Source organism: Vanessa atalanta, chromosome 8 (assembly GCF_905147765.1).
Source record: "Vanessa atalanta chromosome 8, ilVanAtal1.2, whole genome shotgun sequence".
Lineage (NCBI taxonomy): Eukaryota > Metazoa > Arthropoda > Insecta > Lepidoptera > Nymphalidae > Vanessa > Vanessa atalanta.
This window is the reverse complement of record NC_061878.1, coordinates 5,127,815-5,149,483: the sequence shown is the minus strand read 5'-3', so window position 1 is coordinate 5,149,483 and position 21,669 is coordinate 5,127,815. Positions and strand designations below refer to the sequence as shown.

Genomic DNA, 21,669 nt, shown 5'->3' with positions numbered 1-21,669 from the left:
TGTGGCCAGAGGAAAAGAAACACGAGGGGCTCCCAGTAAAAGATAATGTAGCAAATAACTCTTCATGAACGCTAACATTTACTGTAAATCTTAGAAAATAGGTAAAATAATGTACAAGGTTTTTGTACAAAACGTGAGTACTTTTCGATAAAATCGTCCGTAGTCTGAACATATTATAAAATATTAAAATGTCGAAAGAGATAAAATATTCATCGAATTACAATGCATTATCTGCTTCCTGCACGTATCAAACCAGTATTAAACATATTTCTCGTTAATGAATACGTAATAATTATAACTTCCTTTTAAAACAGTCGAAACATAATAATTATAGATTGTTTTATTTTAAATGAGTTCTATCTCAATTAAAAAAAAACAAACGCTAAACGAACGTTTAGCGACTTGCGCTAGTCAAATTAAAAGTGTTCTACACATTCAGTGAGTACAATTACATTGCATTTTATTTTCATATCCAGCGAGGGCTAAGCAGACGCAATAAAAATAAAAATATTTGCGGAGGGAGCTAATGAGACAGTTGGTATGAGAAGTGGCGCGTGGTGCTCACGCGGAGACCTCGGCCAACGCCCCCACAAATTCAAACGCCATTGACATTCAGCCCTATTAAAATTCAAAACACCGATTATAACATACCAAAGTGCAACAATGTCTATTATCACCCCTCCTCGTTCCAAATTTTTTTATCTAACTAGATTTATCGGAATGAAATATAAACTATCATATCACGTGATTTAAAAACTAGAATTTAAAGCATTCTGGATAACGATCAGTTTAACACTAGTGACTCATCAATTCTATCTGCTGGTTTTATTCTTAAATAAAAACCCGACGTATAAGACAAGCCGAATCGTCGTGCGGAAAATCAACTTACTATAATTGCGGTTAAATGCAAATTCTAATACAGTTATAATAATTGTAGCCTCCTTACAAATTATAGTTATCTTTTATCTTAACTAACTGAATGTATTATATTATTATTTTCAGAGTAATGTAAATATTAAGTAAGTATATAAACCGCAATTAAGTTACACCTGTTGTAATTAATAAAGAGTAACTATAGAGCAAATAAATAACTAGAATTTTATTAACAAGAAATACCATTATACCAGGTGAAAACAACACTAATTAGTTTCAAAACACATGCCGCTCAAATAATCCGTCAACTAAAATTAAAGCAAAATTAACATAAGGCAACGCAACGATAGAAACATGTTTGAATAATTGAGATATTTGTGTTTTCAAGTGGTTTCAGAGAAGCCATGTGGCAGGGAATGATAAAATAAATGTATCACATATTTTTGATGACCATGTCTGAAATATTGTTTATCGTATATAATTTTTATAAGTAACCGCTAAACGCTGTTTATACCAAAGAATTAGCAAACAGGCGCCTAACATTGAGCTATAAAAGTAACACGTCATATAATAGGAATGTGAGCAAATGTTCTCAGAAATTTATTGATTAATAGCAACAATAAGATATCGCTATGATGACCCATTTGAGACAGAAAAGATGACTTCATTTAATTCGGTGCTAAGGGCGTTTTTATAACACTTCGGCGCGGTCAATTATTTGATAAATAAGTTCAATGGCGTTGAGAGGAAGTGATGATTCCTTTTATTGCTTGTTTAATATGTTAGTAATTGTCTAGTTGGTTGATTTTATAATATCTTTTACTATTATTGTCAAACATAACATACGGGCGACAATTGAGATTATTGAAACCAAATTAAAAAAAGTATATATACGCAAGTGCATACTTTTTGTGCATACTTAAATTAGTAGATGATAGTAACCTAAAGTTGATACGTCCTTAAGCGAAGAATTCTATTAACGATCCTTATCTTTTTGGACCGTCGCGAAAACAAAGATAACCTGCTTTTCTAACGGTATCTACTCGTTGCTATGAAAATACATGTGCGAATAGAACAAATTTGCTATGTTAATAATTAATATAGGACACGGTAAAATATATACATATATCATATGTGTCAATGATATTTTTCAGACAAAAAAAAAGTCTCTCGACATAAAACATGTGGCAGAACTCAAGTAGCAACTTAAATAGTCCATTTGAGTATGTTTTATGTTAAACTCTGAAAATAGATTATTTCATAATGACAAACATGGATAGTGACACCAGCACGAACGTTTACCGGTAATGAAAAAAATCTGTTTAGAAGACAGTGACTACTTTGATATACACAAATGTAGGCGAGCAAAAACGGTAGGTACTAGAGCGATTATTTTTTACTACAAGCATTTATTATTGCGTTTTGCGTGCTAAATAAACTATCATGTTGTTATTTATTTCAGAAAAAATACCTTTAAGAATATTTTTCTATCATAAGTAATATAGTTTTTAAATCATTCTACATAAATAACTCATCAACTAATTTTCAAACTTAGAAGATTTTAACTGTAAGTTTCTTAACATTATAGAGATTATCAAACAAAAATATATACAATGTATATTGTATAAATATACATACAACCATTTATTGCTCACTGACTGGGCCGTGTAATAAACAAGAGGGTAAGTGAAATATAATAGTGGGAGTGTTACGGTAGATTGAGTTTGTTTTACTAATATAGCATTTACAGTATTAATAGAGTAGGCGTTATTTTCAATATAAGCTAGCTAAGTTGCCTACAGCTCATTATGAAACAATGCAAGCTAACTCGTTTGACGAGTTGGTGACCGTGCGGTACGTTCGCAAATCCCCCTTTCCCCGGCAAGGTCAAAGCACCTCCCCGCACACGAGCACTCAACCGGGAGCATACCTTTAGTATTATTATTTATTAGATTAGGCTACTTTCATATTGTAACAATAATTATACATTCCAAGGGACTTCAAGTAGCTTGACACAAACTATGCTAATATGAGGTAATGAAAAGATTGAATGTTTTTCGAATTGTAAATTGTAATTTTAAAAAGAAGTATTATTTCAATATACGGGCAAATGACCTTTGGCTGTAAGCCCAAACTTTCTCTATAAGACTTGGCAAGAGTATCTTAATATTATTGGCAAAATTTCTAACACACAAAAACGATCAAAACTTTATAATGATAACAAAGCCTTAATAAACCTGTACTGATAAATCTAAACTTATGTATTACATATGTATACTCAATTTTTTATGCATAAATATTATTTTAGGAAAGGGTAAAAGACCACACCTATACTTTTAAATCACGACCATAACTTAGCATAAACGGCAATTAGGATACAGACTAAATATAGAGCAGGAGAATATTTACAATTTGCATATCGGTGATAAATATGCGTCAACCTTGCGACCAAGAGTTTATTATATGTCTTTTTCATTAGCGATACAGTGAATGAACTAAGGTCATCCCTCTGTAAGTGAATACATTTGGCATCGTTCGAAACTACACTTTCTATCATTAGTCTAGAAATTTTCTGTTGCCAGTCGCAATGCGGATATTGTAACTTTTTTCTAATTTTCTACAAAAATAGATATGCATTTATATATATATATATATATTTAAAAACCAAATTATAATATTCAATTATTATTATTCTTATATTATATTCATATTACAAAATATATTATTTTTAAAAACTCTAGGTTTATTTTATTTAGGTCGTGATGGTATAGCCTTAAATCATCGACAACTTTAATAAAAAAGTCTATGAAATTGTATTGTAGGCAACATTGCAAAGACAACTGGGTCACACTCGTAAGAATCCACAAACAATCTCGTTTGACAAAGAGAATTCGTTTTAGCGGCAAACGAAAAGGATGTTTGTACTGCATGTTCTACGCCTCATTTCCAAATGAAAAATATCCATATTTCTGACAGCATCCTCGCTCAACAATATTCACGAATGGTATAAAATAGACCACGTATGAATTTTTGTTGCGAATTTAAAGCAAACAAACAAAGGGAAATGACAAGCATATATCGCTATGCATGAATGGTTCCTTACTTTGAGAATGTTTTTCATTAAAAGATAAATTAAATCTGTAACGGTTATTCAGTCAATTTAACTCAAGCCTCATAAGTGAAATCTCAGAATCGTGACACGTCATATGGAAATTCCCAAATTTATCATCGAATTTAAAGTTTATTTAAAGAATGAAAGGCTAGGTACACATCCAAATATTTATCAAATATCTAAATATTGGCTAAAAAAAATTTGATAATTTTATTTGTAATTAATAATTCTGATGCAGTCAACCTCCATGAGGTTACAGAAATATGTATTTGCATACATTTTTAGGCGTATATCTTAGCTCCACTGCTTTTGCTTTTACGAGGTTATATTACCTACATATAAATATATATATATATATATATATATAATTGTTTTATTTCTTTGCACAAGTGCTCGTCTTGAAAAACAAATGACGTGAGTCACGATTGGCGAGTGCAATCAATGCGGACACTTCATACAGGCGCCGCGCGCCACTACCGCCGCCATTAAAAACAATAGACTCTTTTGAACATTTATGTATGCTTATGATGAATAATTTTAAATCTTTTATGTTATCAAATAATAAAGTTGCATGTAGCACTTAAAAAAATATACATTTCTTATAAAACTAACAAAATTAAGCATTATAATATTTAGATGACCATACAGACTGCTTTATAAATTGCCGACGCCTCGGTTTTTGTTTAAAGTTTCACGTGTGCATATAATTGGGTCGCACTAACATTCCTTTAGTTACACGCTACCGTATATTTAATGATGTCATACTTGGCAATGTTTTACCATACACCTTTGTTTGAAACACATACCTATACACACCTAATCTTATACTAATACAAAGGTAAAGCGACAATGACCGTGATTTGCATACAAACATGAGGTAGGTATTCTGATATCATCTACGTGTAAATAGAGCCTTGACTCATTCGAGTATAAACGAAAGCCCGATTTACTCGACCTTGAAAGTGAAAATAAGCCAGGAATAAAACTTAGAATGAAACGACTCGATAAATAATTTTAAAATAAATATAGCATTTTATGACATTACATGTGACATAGATATGGATTTTATTTAGTTATATTAACGAAAATACATCCATGTGAATCATTGTAGAATAGTGCCACGGAAGAGGTATCGTATCATGTATATCCAGAAAGAACCACTGTAATTTTCAAATATGGAATTGACTATTCTTGACAGTTTTACTACAGATTGAATTTTAATATAGCCAAACTAAATGCCATCATCAATTACCACACATGTTTGATTTTAATTAACATATACGCGTTATATTGAGAAGTCATCACGCTAGTTTTTATGTACTTTTATACATAAAATTATCATTATTATAAAAATCTGGTAACTACTTGAGATTTCATGAGGTATTTACTCAAATTATTGACGGCATAACAAAACGTAATTCACATGAAATATAGTATTCTTTGAACATATGTATTTCTACATGTGCAGTTGACCTTCTTATTAAATATATATGTATGTATAGAATTGCTAAAAAATAATTTATATTGGAACAGTTACCTAAACTGGACCATTCTCAATTACAAGTCCCAATTAAAATCGATTAAAATATATCGTTGGCGACCAATTTTCTGTTTTGATTTTTCAAACGAACACAGAGATTTCAGAATCGCAGTTTTTATAATCTCATTTAGCGCTTAATAAGCTATCAAATACGTCAAGATCCGTTGGTTAGTTGTATTTGATTGTTAATTTATTTATAATAATATAATTTTAATTCTCCAATTTGTTTAAGTATTTTTTAAGCTACAAGCGGGGTTCAAATTACCACTACTGCTTAATGAGCTATTAATGTTTTGGGGATAGGCTTAAAAACGGCAAACTAGACAACCAAGTTGTTTTTTAGTGGGCACTGACTTGAAACATTTTAATTATCAGGACCCTACTTTAAATTAATTACCGACCCGTGGCCTACACCATTTACATACGTCGTAGGAAACTGAGCTAATTATTGTGACCATTACGAGCAATATTCCTTTACAAGACTATCTTTTGTATATTATAACTTGTCGTTATTAGTATGTTTTGAAAAACACTATATAAGTGTTATACATCTATAGAACCAAACGGAAGAGAACCCGAATTATAATCATTAAGCATTAATGCATATAATCATGTTAACAGTCTTCAAGTATACAAGTAATTATGCCTTTATTATGCGTATTAAAAAAAGCATTTGGCGGTAGTTGAAACATGTAAATATGAGCTCAAGCTCCATCAGGCACACTGAGTAATTCACAATATTGGGAATATTTTGATTTCATGATTAAACGCAATCTATATATGTATTTCCATTCATTCCTAAATTTTATCGTATAAAAATATATAAACTATTATTGAGGTCTACCTTTTATCACTCTATACCGATAACGGTGATGAATCATTGAGTTTGATAACACCAATCCAAAACAAATTATTGTTGTAGTAAAAACAGAATCTAAAGAAAGGGTTTCGATACACGTGGGAGGATACATTACCCTCATTAAAAATGAAACGTACCCGCACTTGAAAGTTATCAAATACTGATATTATTATTAATACAGAAATATAAAACAACGTTCATGTGGGGTGTTTATTAGTAGTTATCTAAGATGGGCAACAATAATATATGTATTCAGAAGGTCACTGAATTTTGCAGCAATCGTTTCACACGCAGACTCAAAAAGCGTGATCGATCCAGCGCATTTGGATTATTGCCAAATTTGTAGTCTGTCCAGTTGTGTGCATACAAAATGCCTTTCACTTACAGATAGTGAATTTTATAAATATACAGACCAGTCTGGTGACGGTGGTTAGATCCCAGGCCGACCTCGTCTTGCCGCGAGACTGGGTGCCATCCTTCCTTCTGCCTAATGAGCCATAGCCGGTCGGAACAGCACTGTCCTCACGTTTGCGTCGACCGCCACGTCTCAACGACGAAAACCAATTGGACACTGAACCACGGCGCTCCTCTTCGGCCACCACTGGCGCGGCCTTGATAAACATAACTCGAGGAGCGCTAATGCACCACGCACATCACAATTTCACACAACTTGGGATTTATTCTCAATAATAATTCGATTTCAACGAAGTTACAACCATACGTAGGTATCTAAAGACGACAAGCTGCTAGCATTAAATAAACTGGCCTAAATAAAGCAAAAAAAGTGAAAAGTGTACGACTATAAATATTAAAGATTACGAACATTCGTCAACGCTTACGTCAATTGTTGCCAAATTACAGGTGAAGCTATACGGTAAAGGATTTGGTTTCATAGTGCACAACAAGCAGGGTCGGTGACAGATGACACACCTGATCATAGTCGTCGTCATAGGTGCGCGCGGCGCGAGCGCAGCGCATCAGCACCGGCCACCAGAGCGCGCCGCACAGCAACCGAACATGCAAACACATCGCGCGCCATACACTTCCCGCTAAGGAACGCACTCGACTGAAGAGAGGCGCGGGCGCCACCGAGTTTGGCACCGTGACAACTATACGTAGTTGATTATCTTTTTACGCGTCTACGTGTGCGACAAATTCCGTCATATATCGATAATTTTTAAAATAATGCAATGTTTATGTACAATATCTAAAGTTAATCTTGATTTTAAATAAAAAGAACTCGTACAACAATAATAGTTGAGTGTTCAAAAATGATGTTTACTATATCTAATTAAACATGGCCAAATATAAAATATACGACCAAGTTAATGATAACAATGCAATACGTTAAGCATTAATATTTATTACTATATATTTTTAATTACTTTATAAAATTTAGATGCGGGTACTGTATAAAAACTTTTAACAAACGATAACGTTAGATTCTCAGAAGTACCGTTCGTCATAATATTATATGCTATAATTATGACGTTATTAAATTATGATGATAATAATAATAATAAAGAAATACTCTTAACGTTGTGACATTTAATGTAACTCTTAACCATTCCGTGCATTTATGAAATACAGTATGCCGTGGAGTATTTTGTAACACGCTGTGGTTGGAATATTATGTTATAACCAATCTGAACATCGTCATTTGTTATCAAAGAGAACTCTAGTCCGGAAGCGGGCAAAGGAAACTTGATAACAACATTGATTCACGTCCATTGTCCAATATGACAGAACGGTTTTTTTATTGCGCAGAAACATATTTAATTTTGGTTAAAACATGTTTGATAACACAGGACTAAACCACGGAATTATTCAGTCACAAAAAGTTGTTTAAAGTAATGTAGAAAGGTCAGATTATATGTATCTCGTAATGTAGCATAAATGAATCACATAAACTTCTGAACGATTTGAATTAATAAACGAAGTAACAATAATGTATTAAAATGTATAATTTGTTATTGTGTATGTAACATTTTTATATGCAGTTATTGTCCGCCTTCTGGATCCTATAGCATTAATCAGATAAGGACATTGTCATTAAGTTAACATTGTATTTGATGTCATATCTACAATAGTATGACTAACAGATTACAGCAAATGAAAAATAAATGTACTGAAATAATCACTACAATGAATAATTAACTAAATTGTCAAGGAAAACAATTAAAATACATAACGGAGCATAATTTAATAATAACCGACAAAATATATAACAAGATCATTAATTTTACTTATCTTTAAATACATTTGTAAAGAACATTAAGGTTTTATAAAATTTTTAAAACGTACACACGTTCGCGTTGTTTTTTTTTTAAATATGCAAAATTTGTGACACAAAACTAAAATCAAATAGCAGGTAGTTAAATTATTCTAGATTTAGACACAAACATTGGTTTTATTATCCTAACAGTATAGATTAGTAACAGTTGAGCATGAAGGTTAACTTGTTTGAATTGAAAGCTAGTCAAATAATTCAATTGAAAAGGATCAGTAAACATTGCAGATAAGCAATATGCATTTGATAATCATCCACATAGAAACCAAATGCAAAAAATTAATAATGATAACTCCACCTAAATTTAGGCAAAATCTTTGATCAAATTAAACCAAAGGCAAATGACGAAGTAGTCGTAACATTTTCCACTTAATCGCAATATCACTGATAAACTTACTACTAATTAATAACACGTCACTATAAAAAAAAAAAAACAATTAACTTCGCGTAGACTTCAGTTTTTATGGAAGTTACAAAAACCGCGAGGTTTCATACCCTATAATATGACCCGGCGTATATTAACTGCACAACACACCCGTACCGCGGTCCGATGGTTACTGACAAACTGGCTAAACTACATACCTCTCTTTCGTTCGTAGTAAGCTAAGCAGTAACGGCTTACGTCAATGTGCTCCGCAGTGTTTTGAATGAAAGGGCAGGGGGAATCGTCGGTATACTAAAATCCTTAAAGGACTTTTGGTCCTTTTCAAGGGCGCGCGAGGTTATTGACTAGTGGTTGAGAACAGACATTATGAATTACGCAATATACTGCATATGATAAAAGTATGTAACTCAATCAAAATCTAATTGAGTTATATTTCAATATAAATAATTATATATATTTTTTTTGTACTTTGATATAAAGTCAACTTGTTTTTTTATTTTACGATCATTTACATGATAAATAGATATATGGATGTGTATATTTATTTAAAAAATATGTGTTACACAAAATTAATAAGGACTTCATTCAAATAACTTTTACCCTAAATTGCTTTATTTGAATGCTATTTCAATGGAAGTAGGAAAAAAGATAAACAAACCTTAGATTCACATATTTCATTTGCTAATAACATGGACATTTCTTTATTTATAATAGATCACTATTACACTTAACTACTTATTTCCACTTTTATTTTACTTCCAAAACTCCAATAACAGTTTTGTCGAAGTTCAAAACCCAATTGCTTAGCAAATCCATAGTGAATATCATAGATTAATCAAACTCTCTACCAATGATTTAGCATTAATTTACTGTCAAATGTATATTTAGATTATATTTGGATTTTTTCCTGTTATGGTTAGAGTATGCCTACTGACATCATGAATTGTAAGGATGATGATTAAGTATATTTGTTCAAAGGTATTCAAATACTTTAAAGTAATGTTCAGATTTCATTATTATTTTTTAAAATTACAAAAACGATTACCCTTTTTATATGCAGTATGTTTATACTGTAAACAGTAAGAGTTTTCTTTCTGTTGTGTCAAACAATTATCCAATTGATGATAACTTATCTAATGTTATCAATGATATAATTAAAATATCGCAATGTACTTAAAAGAGCAGGCAATGTACTTAAAAAATCAATTCATAGCTCATTCTAGTAAATTGATTCCAGTGATAATAATGAACTCATTTAGTAATTACCATGTCATAAAATATGAATAAAAACAATTGTATTCTGAAAGTATTATATAAGTCTATCAGTTTTTTCTATTTTTATTTTAACCATTTAGGAATTTTCATTAAAATAAATATTATTCATGTGGTCGTAAATTGTTTGGGTTTAATTTCATCATGGGTGGCATATTATATTTCTATAACTGTGTCCAAATAGAATTTGCCTAACTTTGGTAATGCATTTGCTAGCGGTTTTGTTTTGTGATATTGAAAAAATTTAAATGCTTAATGAAAATAACATCACTTGCTTATAACAAGGTTACAAGGAAGATAAGGTTGTTCTATTCTACTCTGCCGTTATTACTCAGCAGTCATTTTGATAATTGTTAAAATTAATGAACAAAAATTTAATTCAGCAGTATATTTAGCTGAATATTTTTCACTACTTTAATTAGTTTTGTAAATTTTATAAACATTTGTTTCATTGTAAAGATCTGATTACCTTTATTTATTTAAAAATAAAAAAACAAATGCTTTTATTTTCAGCTGGCTGGTATCTATATAAATAGTTATAATATTTTATGATATATATGATCAAATGGTTACTTGTAAAATAGCCATACATTAGTACAAAATTATATTACTTATATGTATTTCTATATTTATAATGTAACTGTAATGTTTTAACATCTAATTAAATATTTAGTTTCAAACATTTCACTTAAGCTGTTGTATATTGAACTTTGTAGTGAGTAATGAATGGTTCATAGTTCTTTTAAACAATTTTTCACATACAAAAAAAATCATGTGAACCAGCATTGATTGTATATTTACAAAAATAATTTTGAATAATCTATTGGTATGTAATTTCATAATTTGCTTTTTGTATTAACATTTTTGTATTTCAAAAGAATACAAATACTGTTTTAGTTACACTAACCTGTATCTCCAACAATAATTCCGTTTTCCTGCGACGTATGTCGATTAAAGTCTTTTGTTGCTCAGGTGTCAGCTCTGTAAAACAGTAAAGAATGCTAATAAGATGACCACACATACTATAATCAGTGTCTACTTAGTGCCTTGCCTAACAGAGCAATTTCATCGAGGTCAAAAAGCTATAACGCCTCTTCAAAATAAACATTAAAAGGTTTACCTGTATGAGTAAATGGATCTGCATGGTTACTTGCAGCGTTATTACCTCCAAGAGACAAATTTTCAAATTCACTTATCATTTCTTATATTTACTAAAAACAGTAAACAAAAGTTTACATCGTTAAAATTGACTAGCAGCCATATTTATTTACTACTCAAGTACTTATCATCAGTCAAAGACCAGTCAGCCAGTTAAAGGCACGTTCAAAAACTAAACATAAAATAACGAATTAAATTCGTAAATATCAATACTAATTACCATTGCATTTTGTATAAATATAAAAACGATAACTGTATTACTGTTATAGTGTATTTATATAAAGATTTATTTTATAATTTCGAGATATCGATATAAAATATAAAGTATCAAACACAAAGGAAAAACGTCTTAATGGCAACATCGTCCAGGCTATAAGATCTATATTATGATATATTGTTACAGTAAAGCACCGATCTATTTTCCTTCTAACTATATTGAATAATATATAATTGATATGAGTACATACTGAAATACCCAAATAATTTCATGAAAAGATATTTTTACAGTCCTACTATTTGTAAAATAAGATTATGGGTAAGGATCAACCATCAAAAACTACTAAACACCAAACATATTTTTAATAAATTTTACCATTATAAACAACTTTTTATATATTAAAAGTCCCTTTCAACAGCATATTTTGTAAGAAGACATAATAAAAGTAACGTTATTATGTTCAAAAAAGTAATAAGACAACATAAAATTATTTTGATGTTGTGTTACTTTCATATAATAAACGATTATATCAAACGGTAAGTTAATTCTAATTACACGTAATATTAACATAACATGTCGAAATTAAGACAGAAATAAAATCATTTAAAAAAATATTGTTTTTATATTTAAATGTTTTAATAATTTTTGATCTCATACTATTGTCTACTAACTCGGATTATAAAATAAAAGGCAAAGGAAAGATGGAGTTCACAGATCATTATAGTGATGTAAAAAAAAGTATAAATTATATATAATACAAAACAAAAAGCTAAACTTTGGACGCGTCTTTTTGTTGATACGTCAAAAGTACTGTCACTCGAGTAATTGTGTGTTAAAGTTTTGTAAAACCTATTACCAATTAATATTAAAAAATAATGATGGAATATCCTTTTTTTGGTGTTATTTTTAGTTTGCAATTAATTTCAATTTTAATTTGTTACTGATGATTTGTTACAAAAAACCACAATGAATATGTCTTGGTGTTGTCAGGTTACGTTAAAAAGTAGGTAAATTTTAAATAAAAAATAGTATAATAGAGTAAAAAGAGTATGATAAATATATTTATAAGCTGTAAATTTTATTTAAAATTTAAATATTTCGTAATTTTATTATTTCAGACGAATCATTTTTTAATATTACCTTTATTTTTTGAAAAATAGTATACACAAAATTATAATTTAGCCAAACTCAAACAAAAACAACATCTCTTCTTGTATTCTCTATTCTATCTCTATCTATTCCATAAGTAATGTGTAAAGCTTTTAATATGATACGTACATTTATATATATTTTTATTAAGTCTGTCTAACCTAATCTCTAGTTTTAAGTAAAGTTTATCTTATTATTATTTTTTATCATTTATTATATTACTGTTAAACGAATGTATAATCATTTTTAAAATAAATAAACTAATATCATTGTTTTTTTTATTATTTATGTAAAACATAATATATATTATATAAAGTAAATATTTAATGTGTATGTAAGATTTTTACAAATTGTAATATAAAAATTTAGAGTATTTAAAAAACCTTTTTGTATGTTTGTTCAAATGTTTGTTCCGTGTGCTCCATCTGCATTTGTTGTATTTTAATTATCAATTCCATTAATAGAAGAAAATTTGTAACCAAACTAGATATCAATTAAATACATTTTTAATTGTCAATGATTGCTGTTGTATTTGTTGTTAAATTTACACACACATTTTTGTATTATATTATCAAAACACCTCATTTTAATTTTGATAATTGAAAAATATAACGTAGTCTTTGTATACTCTTTTTTGCCCAGCCAATGAGCTTTAACAGCTAAAATGTAGTGATTCTGTTTGAGCTTTACCAAATAAATGTCAAAATAACGTCACATTTTTACAGTAATTAGGATTTTTTTATTTCAGCAAATACTATAGGTACTATAAAACATAAAAGTAAGAAACTTAATTTTATGGATGATTGTTGGTTAGATTAGATATTCTTTTCGGATGTATTAATTATTTGGGATGTAATAAAATATTATATACGTAAAAAATAAGTTAGGTACATACCTATTTTTAAATATACCTCATGAATAAATTAATTATAAAATATTAAACACTCATATTTATTTTCATTTTCTGTATCATACAGAAAACGTTTTCAAATAAGATGTTCCTGATTTAGATTTTTAAGTACAATCTTGTAATGTAATTATATTTTTATTATTTAATATAAGCTTATGCATTTGTTTGGTAACATTTAAAATAAAAGATTACGTAAAAGAAAGAAGTATTAAGTAAATAAGAATAACTTCTCTTACATTTACTTAACTAAATAATCTTACTCAAAAAGGTCCAAAAATAAAACGTAGTAGTAATTGAGTAAAAGTTATCTGACTTTGTTGATCTTTATATACTTATTACATACGGTATCCTTACATAATACGATGACAATAATACTATGCTAATGATTAAAGAAATACACTACTCAAACTTATTATTTCCATAATTCAATATTTGATCTTCGCAAATAGCAATATAATTATTAAAATTGATTGCTAGTACCATCATATTACATATCTACAAATAAATAATTAGGTACTAGAAATAAAATAAATATATTTAAGCCTGTGACTAGTTAGCAAATACACGTAAGGTGATAGGTACCATGTTTTTGGTTTATATACATATCTATCGAATATAGATATATTTTACGTATATAAAGTATAGGACCATATAATAGATAGCACTATATATTATTATGTTTTGAGCGTAGGTAGCTAGCTGCAGGGCGCAAGTACTCCCAGGCTAGCGAGAGCTACAGTCGGGCGAAGCGAACCGTGCGTTAACGAGGTGAGATTGTACATCTCGTCTTTGTACTCAAGAATTTTGTTCTATGGTTATCTTTTGTGTGGAAAAAAGAACACGCCCTTTATTAATGCTACGTTATAATTAAACAGTTCGTTGAAATAAATCGTATATTATTTGTTTAAAGTTTAAATCAATAAGTGTCGTGAAAATAATGTTTTTCATTTTAGATCAGTAAATAAAAGTCCTAATTTGCATAGCCGGTGCTACAATTTACAGGCGAAACAATGAATGACAGTGGATGTATACACTTAAATAATTTTAAGGCTGCTAAAGGAACAAATCCTTATAAAATAGTGCACGCATTTTTTGTGTCATGCACTTCCTACGAAGCAAGGAGATACAAGGTAAATGAACTACAATGCAGTATAGTTATCTATGAATATAACAATAATTATTGATCAGTTTTTTGTTTTCTTGTTCACTGTTTTTGTCACAACTCCGTGTCGGTGGTTGTTAAGAATAAAAATTTCTTTTGTCAGCTGTGAATTGTCAGCTGATTACTAATCTTTGACCTCAAAACAGCTGTTTATTTAATTTGGTGATTACACTTTAAAATAAGAAGCTAATATCAAAATCAATATTTGGTATATATTCTGAATCATAGTTTTGTTTATATTATTAAGCAAACATTATTTTTAATATTTACATAATTTTGTTTAGGCTACATCATGTTTGTGCTTCGCTTGTGGACAGACAGGACCTCGGATGCATTCCTGTCTCCATTGCATATATTTTGCATGTTATGGGGGACATGTCCTTGATCATTCCAAGACTAAAAAACATTTCTTATATGTGGACTTGAGTTATGGAAATATATTCTGTGCACAATGTCAAGATTATATTTATGATAGAGAGTTCACTGATATTTCTAGAACACTTCGATTGAAGGAAGCAAAGTAAGTATAGACTTCAACAATTAAATTATAATCAATTTAATGATACAACTTTCAAAAATTTTACCTTAATATTATTCTGTTTAAGTATGGATGATATTTTAATTAAATATACTATAACTCCTTAACCAAGATAATTGTTGTAACATGTTGCTTGACCTGATATAAATTATTTATTTAGATCTTTAGGAATCAGTGTGCCATTTACGCCATGGCTGCCTAATAATAATGAAGCTATAGCTCTTCGACGTCTGAGAAAACGTCGCCTAATCAGTCCTCACACAACTATTGGGCTGAGAGGTCTACAGAACCTTGGTTCTACTTGCTTTATGAACTGCATTGTTCAGGTAAGTTTCATACATTAGTCCTTAATAATTGATGGTCTATCTTTTTTCTTGATTTTGATGAAATGTAATGGCTTAATGCAAATAATATACCAATTCTATTTAATTAAAATACAGTCCTAGCGATCCTCATATTGCAGTTGATAGTCTTTGGAATTTTACCTCAGCATAATTTCATTAATACATTCACAAATAAAGCAATAAACCAACCCAAAAACAAAGAGATAGAACAAGTAGTAGATTTGTAGATTGTTCAATTGAATGAATTGAAAGTAAAATTGCGTTATTATTTGCATATTTTCATGGTTGGTTTACGCTTTATATTCTAATATTATTTAGTTTTATTATTAGGGTTTTTTAAACATGTATATGGGTAGAATAAATTCTATATAACCCATATATATTGTAGGACAAACACCAATAAAAAATCTGCTTATTTTTTGGGTTAGGGACCTTTGCTGGCATACTCAGAAAACTTTACCAAAGTCTCATCAGAATCAGATTAATGTTTAGGAATACAGAATACATAGAGGACAAACATTATTTTTTATATATATTATAAAAAATAATGTTTGATTATGGTTCATTTTTCCAGAGTAGACTCAAATGACTAACTAGCTGTGCTTACAAAAATGCCCTCAAAACATTTGCTATAGACTTAAAGTTATATGAAAGTTTCTCCCTGTATAATCACAATTACATTCTTAGAAATGTGTATGTAATATATTGTTTACTAAGAATATTTATAGGTCAAACTATAGTTGCTTTTATTTTTTAAATATTTAATTGGTAGAAAAAACTATTTAATAATTCAATGAAAATTTCATGACTGGCGCTTTAGGTGTATATTTTATAAAAAAACATATTGATGTTTAGCCTAGCAATATCCTAGCAAACGCACGGGTGAGTAGTGGCTAAAATAACCAAAAATGGCCTTTTTGATACTCAAAACTTATGCTTGAATGGAGGATTGTCAGGAGAGTTTAAATCAGGAAATAGTATTATTTCGTTTTATTAAATACATTTTCATTTAATTTAATAAGTTTTGAATAATAATATTAATAAATTATTTAATATTGTGTAAGATTAAATAAATTAAAAAAATATTTAGATTTAACTTAATGTTTATTTATGTACTTCGTGAAGATTATGTTGAATATTTTCTTCGAAAAATAAATAATAATTATACCTATGTTACAAATATAATAATTATAATTATACATATGTTATTAATAATAATACCTATGTTACAAAAGGTACCTATTTTAACATTTTATTTTGTACGTGATAATATTAGAAGACAAAATTATGCCTTGGTGTTGTTTTTGTAATTGTCTCTTGACATTTATCCTTTGTTAACATTATGAAATATGAACATAATTCATGTAAACATAGTTTTACATTTATTTTTTAAATAATTTGTTACAGACTTTAATTCACACGCCTCTGCTACGAGATTATTTTCTAGGCGAGAAACATAAGTGTAAAACTCAAGGATCCGGAAAATGCCTTGTTTGTGAAGTTTCCAAGCTGTTCCAGGTAACTGCGCTATAAATAAATCACATCCACGTGAAATATTGATTTTGTCAGGGCATTACAAGCCCTGAGATCTGTACTGAAGTTGAAGCGTTATTGAGAGTTCGAAGTGAATAGTGCAACGCTTAGATAGAATTTATATGTTATTGATTGGCGTCGGTATCATATTGCGTTTGCAATCGGGGACCATCTTTGTATGCTTCCTTTGTTCTCTTTTAACATTTTGTGACTGCTATATTATTTTTTAATTACGTCAATTATTAATTAACTGAAATAAACTACATGTAGGTACATAACTAACATAAACCTACCTGTAGATTTTTGGTTGTGACAAAATGGTTAGCTGTATTTTATTAAGAAAGACAATATTTAAAAAAAAAAAAATTCACACTAGCGATAGCAATAAGCACAGTTTTGTATTTACATACTTATTTGAAATAAAAAAAAATATATATTCATTTCATTGAAATTAATTATAAGGTACATATTATATTCGAATGAATATAATGTTTACTAGTGTTGTAATTTTGAATGTTTTACTGCTACCGTTCGCACGGGTGCCATTTATTATTAAAGAAAGTCACAAGTGAGCGTAGCAAGAAATTATTTAATAGGTACATATGTTTACTTTATAACGTATATTTATTATTCTCTACTAATATTATAAATGCGAAAGCAACTCGTGTCATAGTAACAGACAGACTGTTACCTTTTCACGCTTAATCCACTGAAGTGATTAAGATGAAATTTTGTTTTGAACCATGCCTTTTTATGCCTTTTTAAGGTCTTTAAGATCTTCAGTTTTCTAGAAAATTGTTTTAATTTGTCTTCTAAGGATTATCTAGTGATCGCCATAGTCATAGCGTACAGGACAGCTTTAAACATATCAAAATGCGTTGATTGGTTTTTAAAAAGAAGGAGATACAGACAGGATAAGAAGTAGACATTGTTTTATACTGCTTATAGATAAAGGCCAATAATTAGTATTAAAAATATAATTTACAATATTTAGTTTTACAATCCTATTTTGGCTGGATCATATTTAATAATTAAGGACTACTTCATTAATTAAAGCTTGTTATTATATAATAAGTAAAAAGTTTTTGGAGATGAAAGGTACCACGAGGTGATCCATTCGCATTCCCACCTGTCTTAATAGTATTAAGTGAAGTAAAATAAGATTAATGTATTTTTGATTCCTGAACTTCTTTTTCTAACATGTCCATGTTTTTTTAAAATGTAATAATTGAATTTCCAGGAATTCTACTCCGGCGCGAAGACCCCGCTGACGCTGCACCGCCTGCTGCACCTGATCTGGACGCACGCGCGCCACCTGGCCGGCTACGAGCAGCAGGACGCGCACGAGTTCTTCATCGCTACGCTGGATGTGCTGCACAGGTACGAGTCATCCTCCCAAATTACTCATCCCATTTTTAACATTGATTGGATCATTCATTGGATCTTATCAATACCATGCACAGAAATAATAAAATAGATGTATATACGATAGTCAATTCTCGTCTGTCTTGAAAACCCATTTTAATATAGTTTTTTTTTGTAATAATTACCCAATTGTTGTAGACATTGCATGAACGGTGTCGAAGATACAGAAAAGAAGGAAAATGGTCGCTGCAACTGCATCATTGATCAAATATTCACCGGCGGCCTGCAGAGTGACGTCGTATGCACTTCCTGCTCGGGAGTCTCCACCACCATCGATCCCTTCTGGGATATCAGCCTGGACGTGGCCGGTCCGGGCTCTCTACAAGCCTGCCTGGAGCGCTTCACCAGAGCCGAGCACCTCGGATCGGCAGCTAAAATAAAATGCTCCAATTGCAGAGCCTATCGCGAATCAACCAAACAATTGACCCTCGAAACTCTGCCTATAGTGGCGAGTTTCCACCTCAAACGCTTCGAGCATTCCTCTCAAATCGACCGGAAAATATCCGCCTTCGTGTCGTTCCCGGCCGAGCTGGACATGACGCCGTTCATGTCGACCCACCGGCGGGCGGTGGACGCGGCGGACAACAACAACGCCCCCGAAGGGATCTTCGAGGACAACCGCTATTCCCTGTTCGCGGTCGTGAACCACCTGGGCTCTCTGGACGCCGGCCACTACACGGCCTACGTGCGCCAGATGAAGGGCAGCTGGTTTAAGTGTGACGATCACATGATCACTAGGGCGTCTCTCCGCGAGGTTCTCGACAGCGAAGGGTATGTACAAAAGGATTAAAATTTTTATCCGCGTTCAGTATACATTCTTATAATGTAATCATGAAATAAATTAAACTATTTATGAAAAGTTCCTCAGAATAAGTGCTGGGCATCGGCAAACATTGGAAAAAATCGTATTGTACTTTACGAAATCGGTTATCAAAAGTAATTTGGTCCTAAAAATGGACTGTTTTTTAGTTAATCGAGTGAATGTATTGTATAGGTAGTTTATAACGATTAAAAAAAACAAGATTTTATCGATACAGATTTTCTTATAAAATCATCCCGAAGAATATTTCAACGCGTGCGACAATCATACACATACTTATAATATGCACACACATGTCGTACTTCGAACAAAATCATTCGGACAGCTTCACAACGCACACATGCGCACTTTGCATTTAAAGTCATGCAACAGCGCGATATTTGCGTAAATGTGCAGTTAAGTAATCGATTAGTGATACCGGATCCGGAATACCACACTAATCCACTAACATATTTACTACTCATATCCACTCAATATACTTCCAAAATCTTATAACAAATAATTTTACTCGACCAACGATATCATGTCAATTCAAGGTCAAAGTTTTATATTTGTAATTACGCCTCCTGTCATTGGAGCTTTATAGAGATATATAGAGCCTATTAGCTTAATGTTAGTATAATTGATTTTTAATAAAAATCGATATTCTGTTTCAGGTATCTGCTCTTCTATCACAAGACTGTTTTGGAGTACGAGTGTGAAGTCTCATAAATCAACAATGACAGTATTGATTGGTTTTCTGATTTTGACCGCCATCGGCATTTGATGGGAAGTTAATTCAATCGATCGATGTTGTAATCATGCTTCGTAGTATTCACTTTTAAATTGTATACTAAATGAAATATGTTAAAATGTCATATTTCTTGGCGTGATATTAGTGCGTAGATGTTCGTAACGGAGTCTTGTATATTTTGCGAGATTTATGAAGTTTTAGTTTTAAGCTTAATTTTAACTGTAGATATTTCCTTTGGTGACTAGTAAATTATTATTATTGTGGACTGAAAAAATTCTCATCTAACTTTTAATTTTATAACAAGCTTTGCTTTATTGAGCATAAATAAAGTACGTGTGTATCGCGACATTAATTTCCTGGTTCTATATGAACAATATTATTATCACACAAATATCAATCCCTCAATAGACATATGTATAAAAAATACAAAAACAAGAAAAAAAAAGTGTTTAAATAATTTGTGTATGTTACAGAACAATTATAACTACCTCGATTTTTATTTGCATTTGCTTCGTAATGTTCAGTGTCCCTGATGTATAAGAATGGTTATATTTGTGAGAGTTTGACGAACATGAGACGATACTTTAATTTACAAAAAATATTGTACGTTTAATGCTTTGATAAAAAAAAAAACAAAAAAAAAAACGAATTAAATGCCATGATTACACATTCCCTTTTAGTTACCTCATATTGAAACTGAGTTTTTAAATCGTAAGCAAGTAATCTTAAATCGTTAATTTGGTAATAAACGTAGGCAGGTATATATATATATATATATGTACTAAATGTTACGATAATAGTTCAACTTCAAGTCAACTTTTTGATGTGTTTGTCTCAACAATATTATACAATATAAAGTATTCTTACAATGATAGTGTTATTTGTCGTTCCTGTGTGTATAATGTCTACGTAGTTTGTAACCCGACTGAACTGACATTAGTTTAATGTGATATTTAATATTTATATAACATGTATTTAAATGTAGTTCTTATGGATTTCATTTCCTTGTAGTACCTTCCCATATGTTGTAAGTAGCGCTTGATTATCTAGCAAATTGTCTTAAGCAAAAAATTAATAAATACTCAATGTAAGAGAGTACTGTTATCACATTTAAAAAACACCACATTCAATTACAATTATAGTAGTATTACTAATAGAGAACTTCTAAGTATATTTTGAATTGTAAAAGTTATTATAGATGTATTAAAACTACATAAATATGTAAATTATTACATATATTCATTAAATAATCTTCAATACGTACTTGTAAAATGCACTTGGCGTTATGAGCTGATTTAAGGTGCGTAAAAATATTTTGTCTATAACAGAGAACAAATATTTCGAAGAAA

The 21,669-nt window shown here is 30.3% G+C and overlaps 2 protein-coding genes across 4 annotated transcripts in view; one reads left to right on the top strand and one right to left on the bottom strand.

Annotated features, from left to right (window-relative positions):
• LOC125065585 (cytohesin-1) overlaps nucleotides 1-11,593 on the bottom strand; it is a 39,348-nt gene extending 27,755 nt beyond the window's left edge. Inside the window, exons 1-2 of one of the 2 annotated variants that reach the window (XM_047673279.1) lie at nucleotides 11,452-11,593; nucleotides 11,239-11,312 (exon numbers count right to left, since the gene is read on the bottom strand). In XM_047673279.1, the coding sequence (XP_047529235.1) occupies nucleotides 11,239-11,312; nucleotides 11,452-11,530 (153 nt within the window). In that variant the 5' untranslated portion in view covers nucleotides 11,531-11,593. Of the gene's footprint in view, nucleotides 1-6,797; nucleotides 7,307-11,238; nucleotides 11,313-11,451 lie in introns of those variants that run through there. The other variant, XM_047673278.1, reaches the window with a different exon arrangement.
• Nucleotides 11,594-14,438: 2,845 nt separating this feature from the next.
• On the top strand, nucleotides 14,439-21,016 carry LOC125065986 (ubiquitin carboxyl-terminal hydrolase nonstop). 2 transcript variants are annotated; one of them, XM_047673858.1, is made up of 8 exons: nucleotides 14,439-14,533; nucleotides 14,719-14,895; nucleotides 15,212-15,447; nucleotides 15,626-15,791; nucleotides 17,217-17,327; nucleotides 18,583-18,722; nucleotides 18,906-19,538; nucleotides 20,244-21,016. In XM_047673858.1, exons 2-8 carry the CDS (start codon nucleotides 14,776-14,778, stop codon nucleotides 20,296-20,298), a joined length of 1,461 nt encoding a protein of 486 aa, XP_047529814.1. In that variant the 5' UTR covers nucleotides 14,439-14,533; nucleotides 14,719-14,775; the 3' UTR covers nucleotides 20,299-21,016. The 2 variants fall into 2 exon arrangements, with proteins under 2 accessions (XP_047529814.1, XP_047529813.1); XM_047673857.1 differs by having other exon boundaries at nucleotides 14,495-14,639.
• The last annotated feature ends 653 nt before the right edge of the window (nucleotides 21,017-21,669 follow it).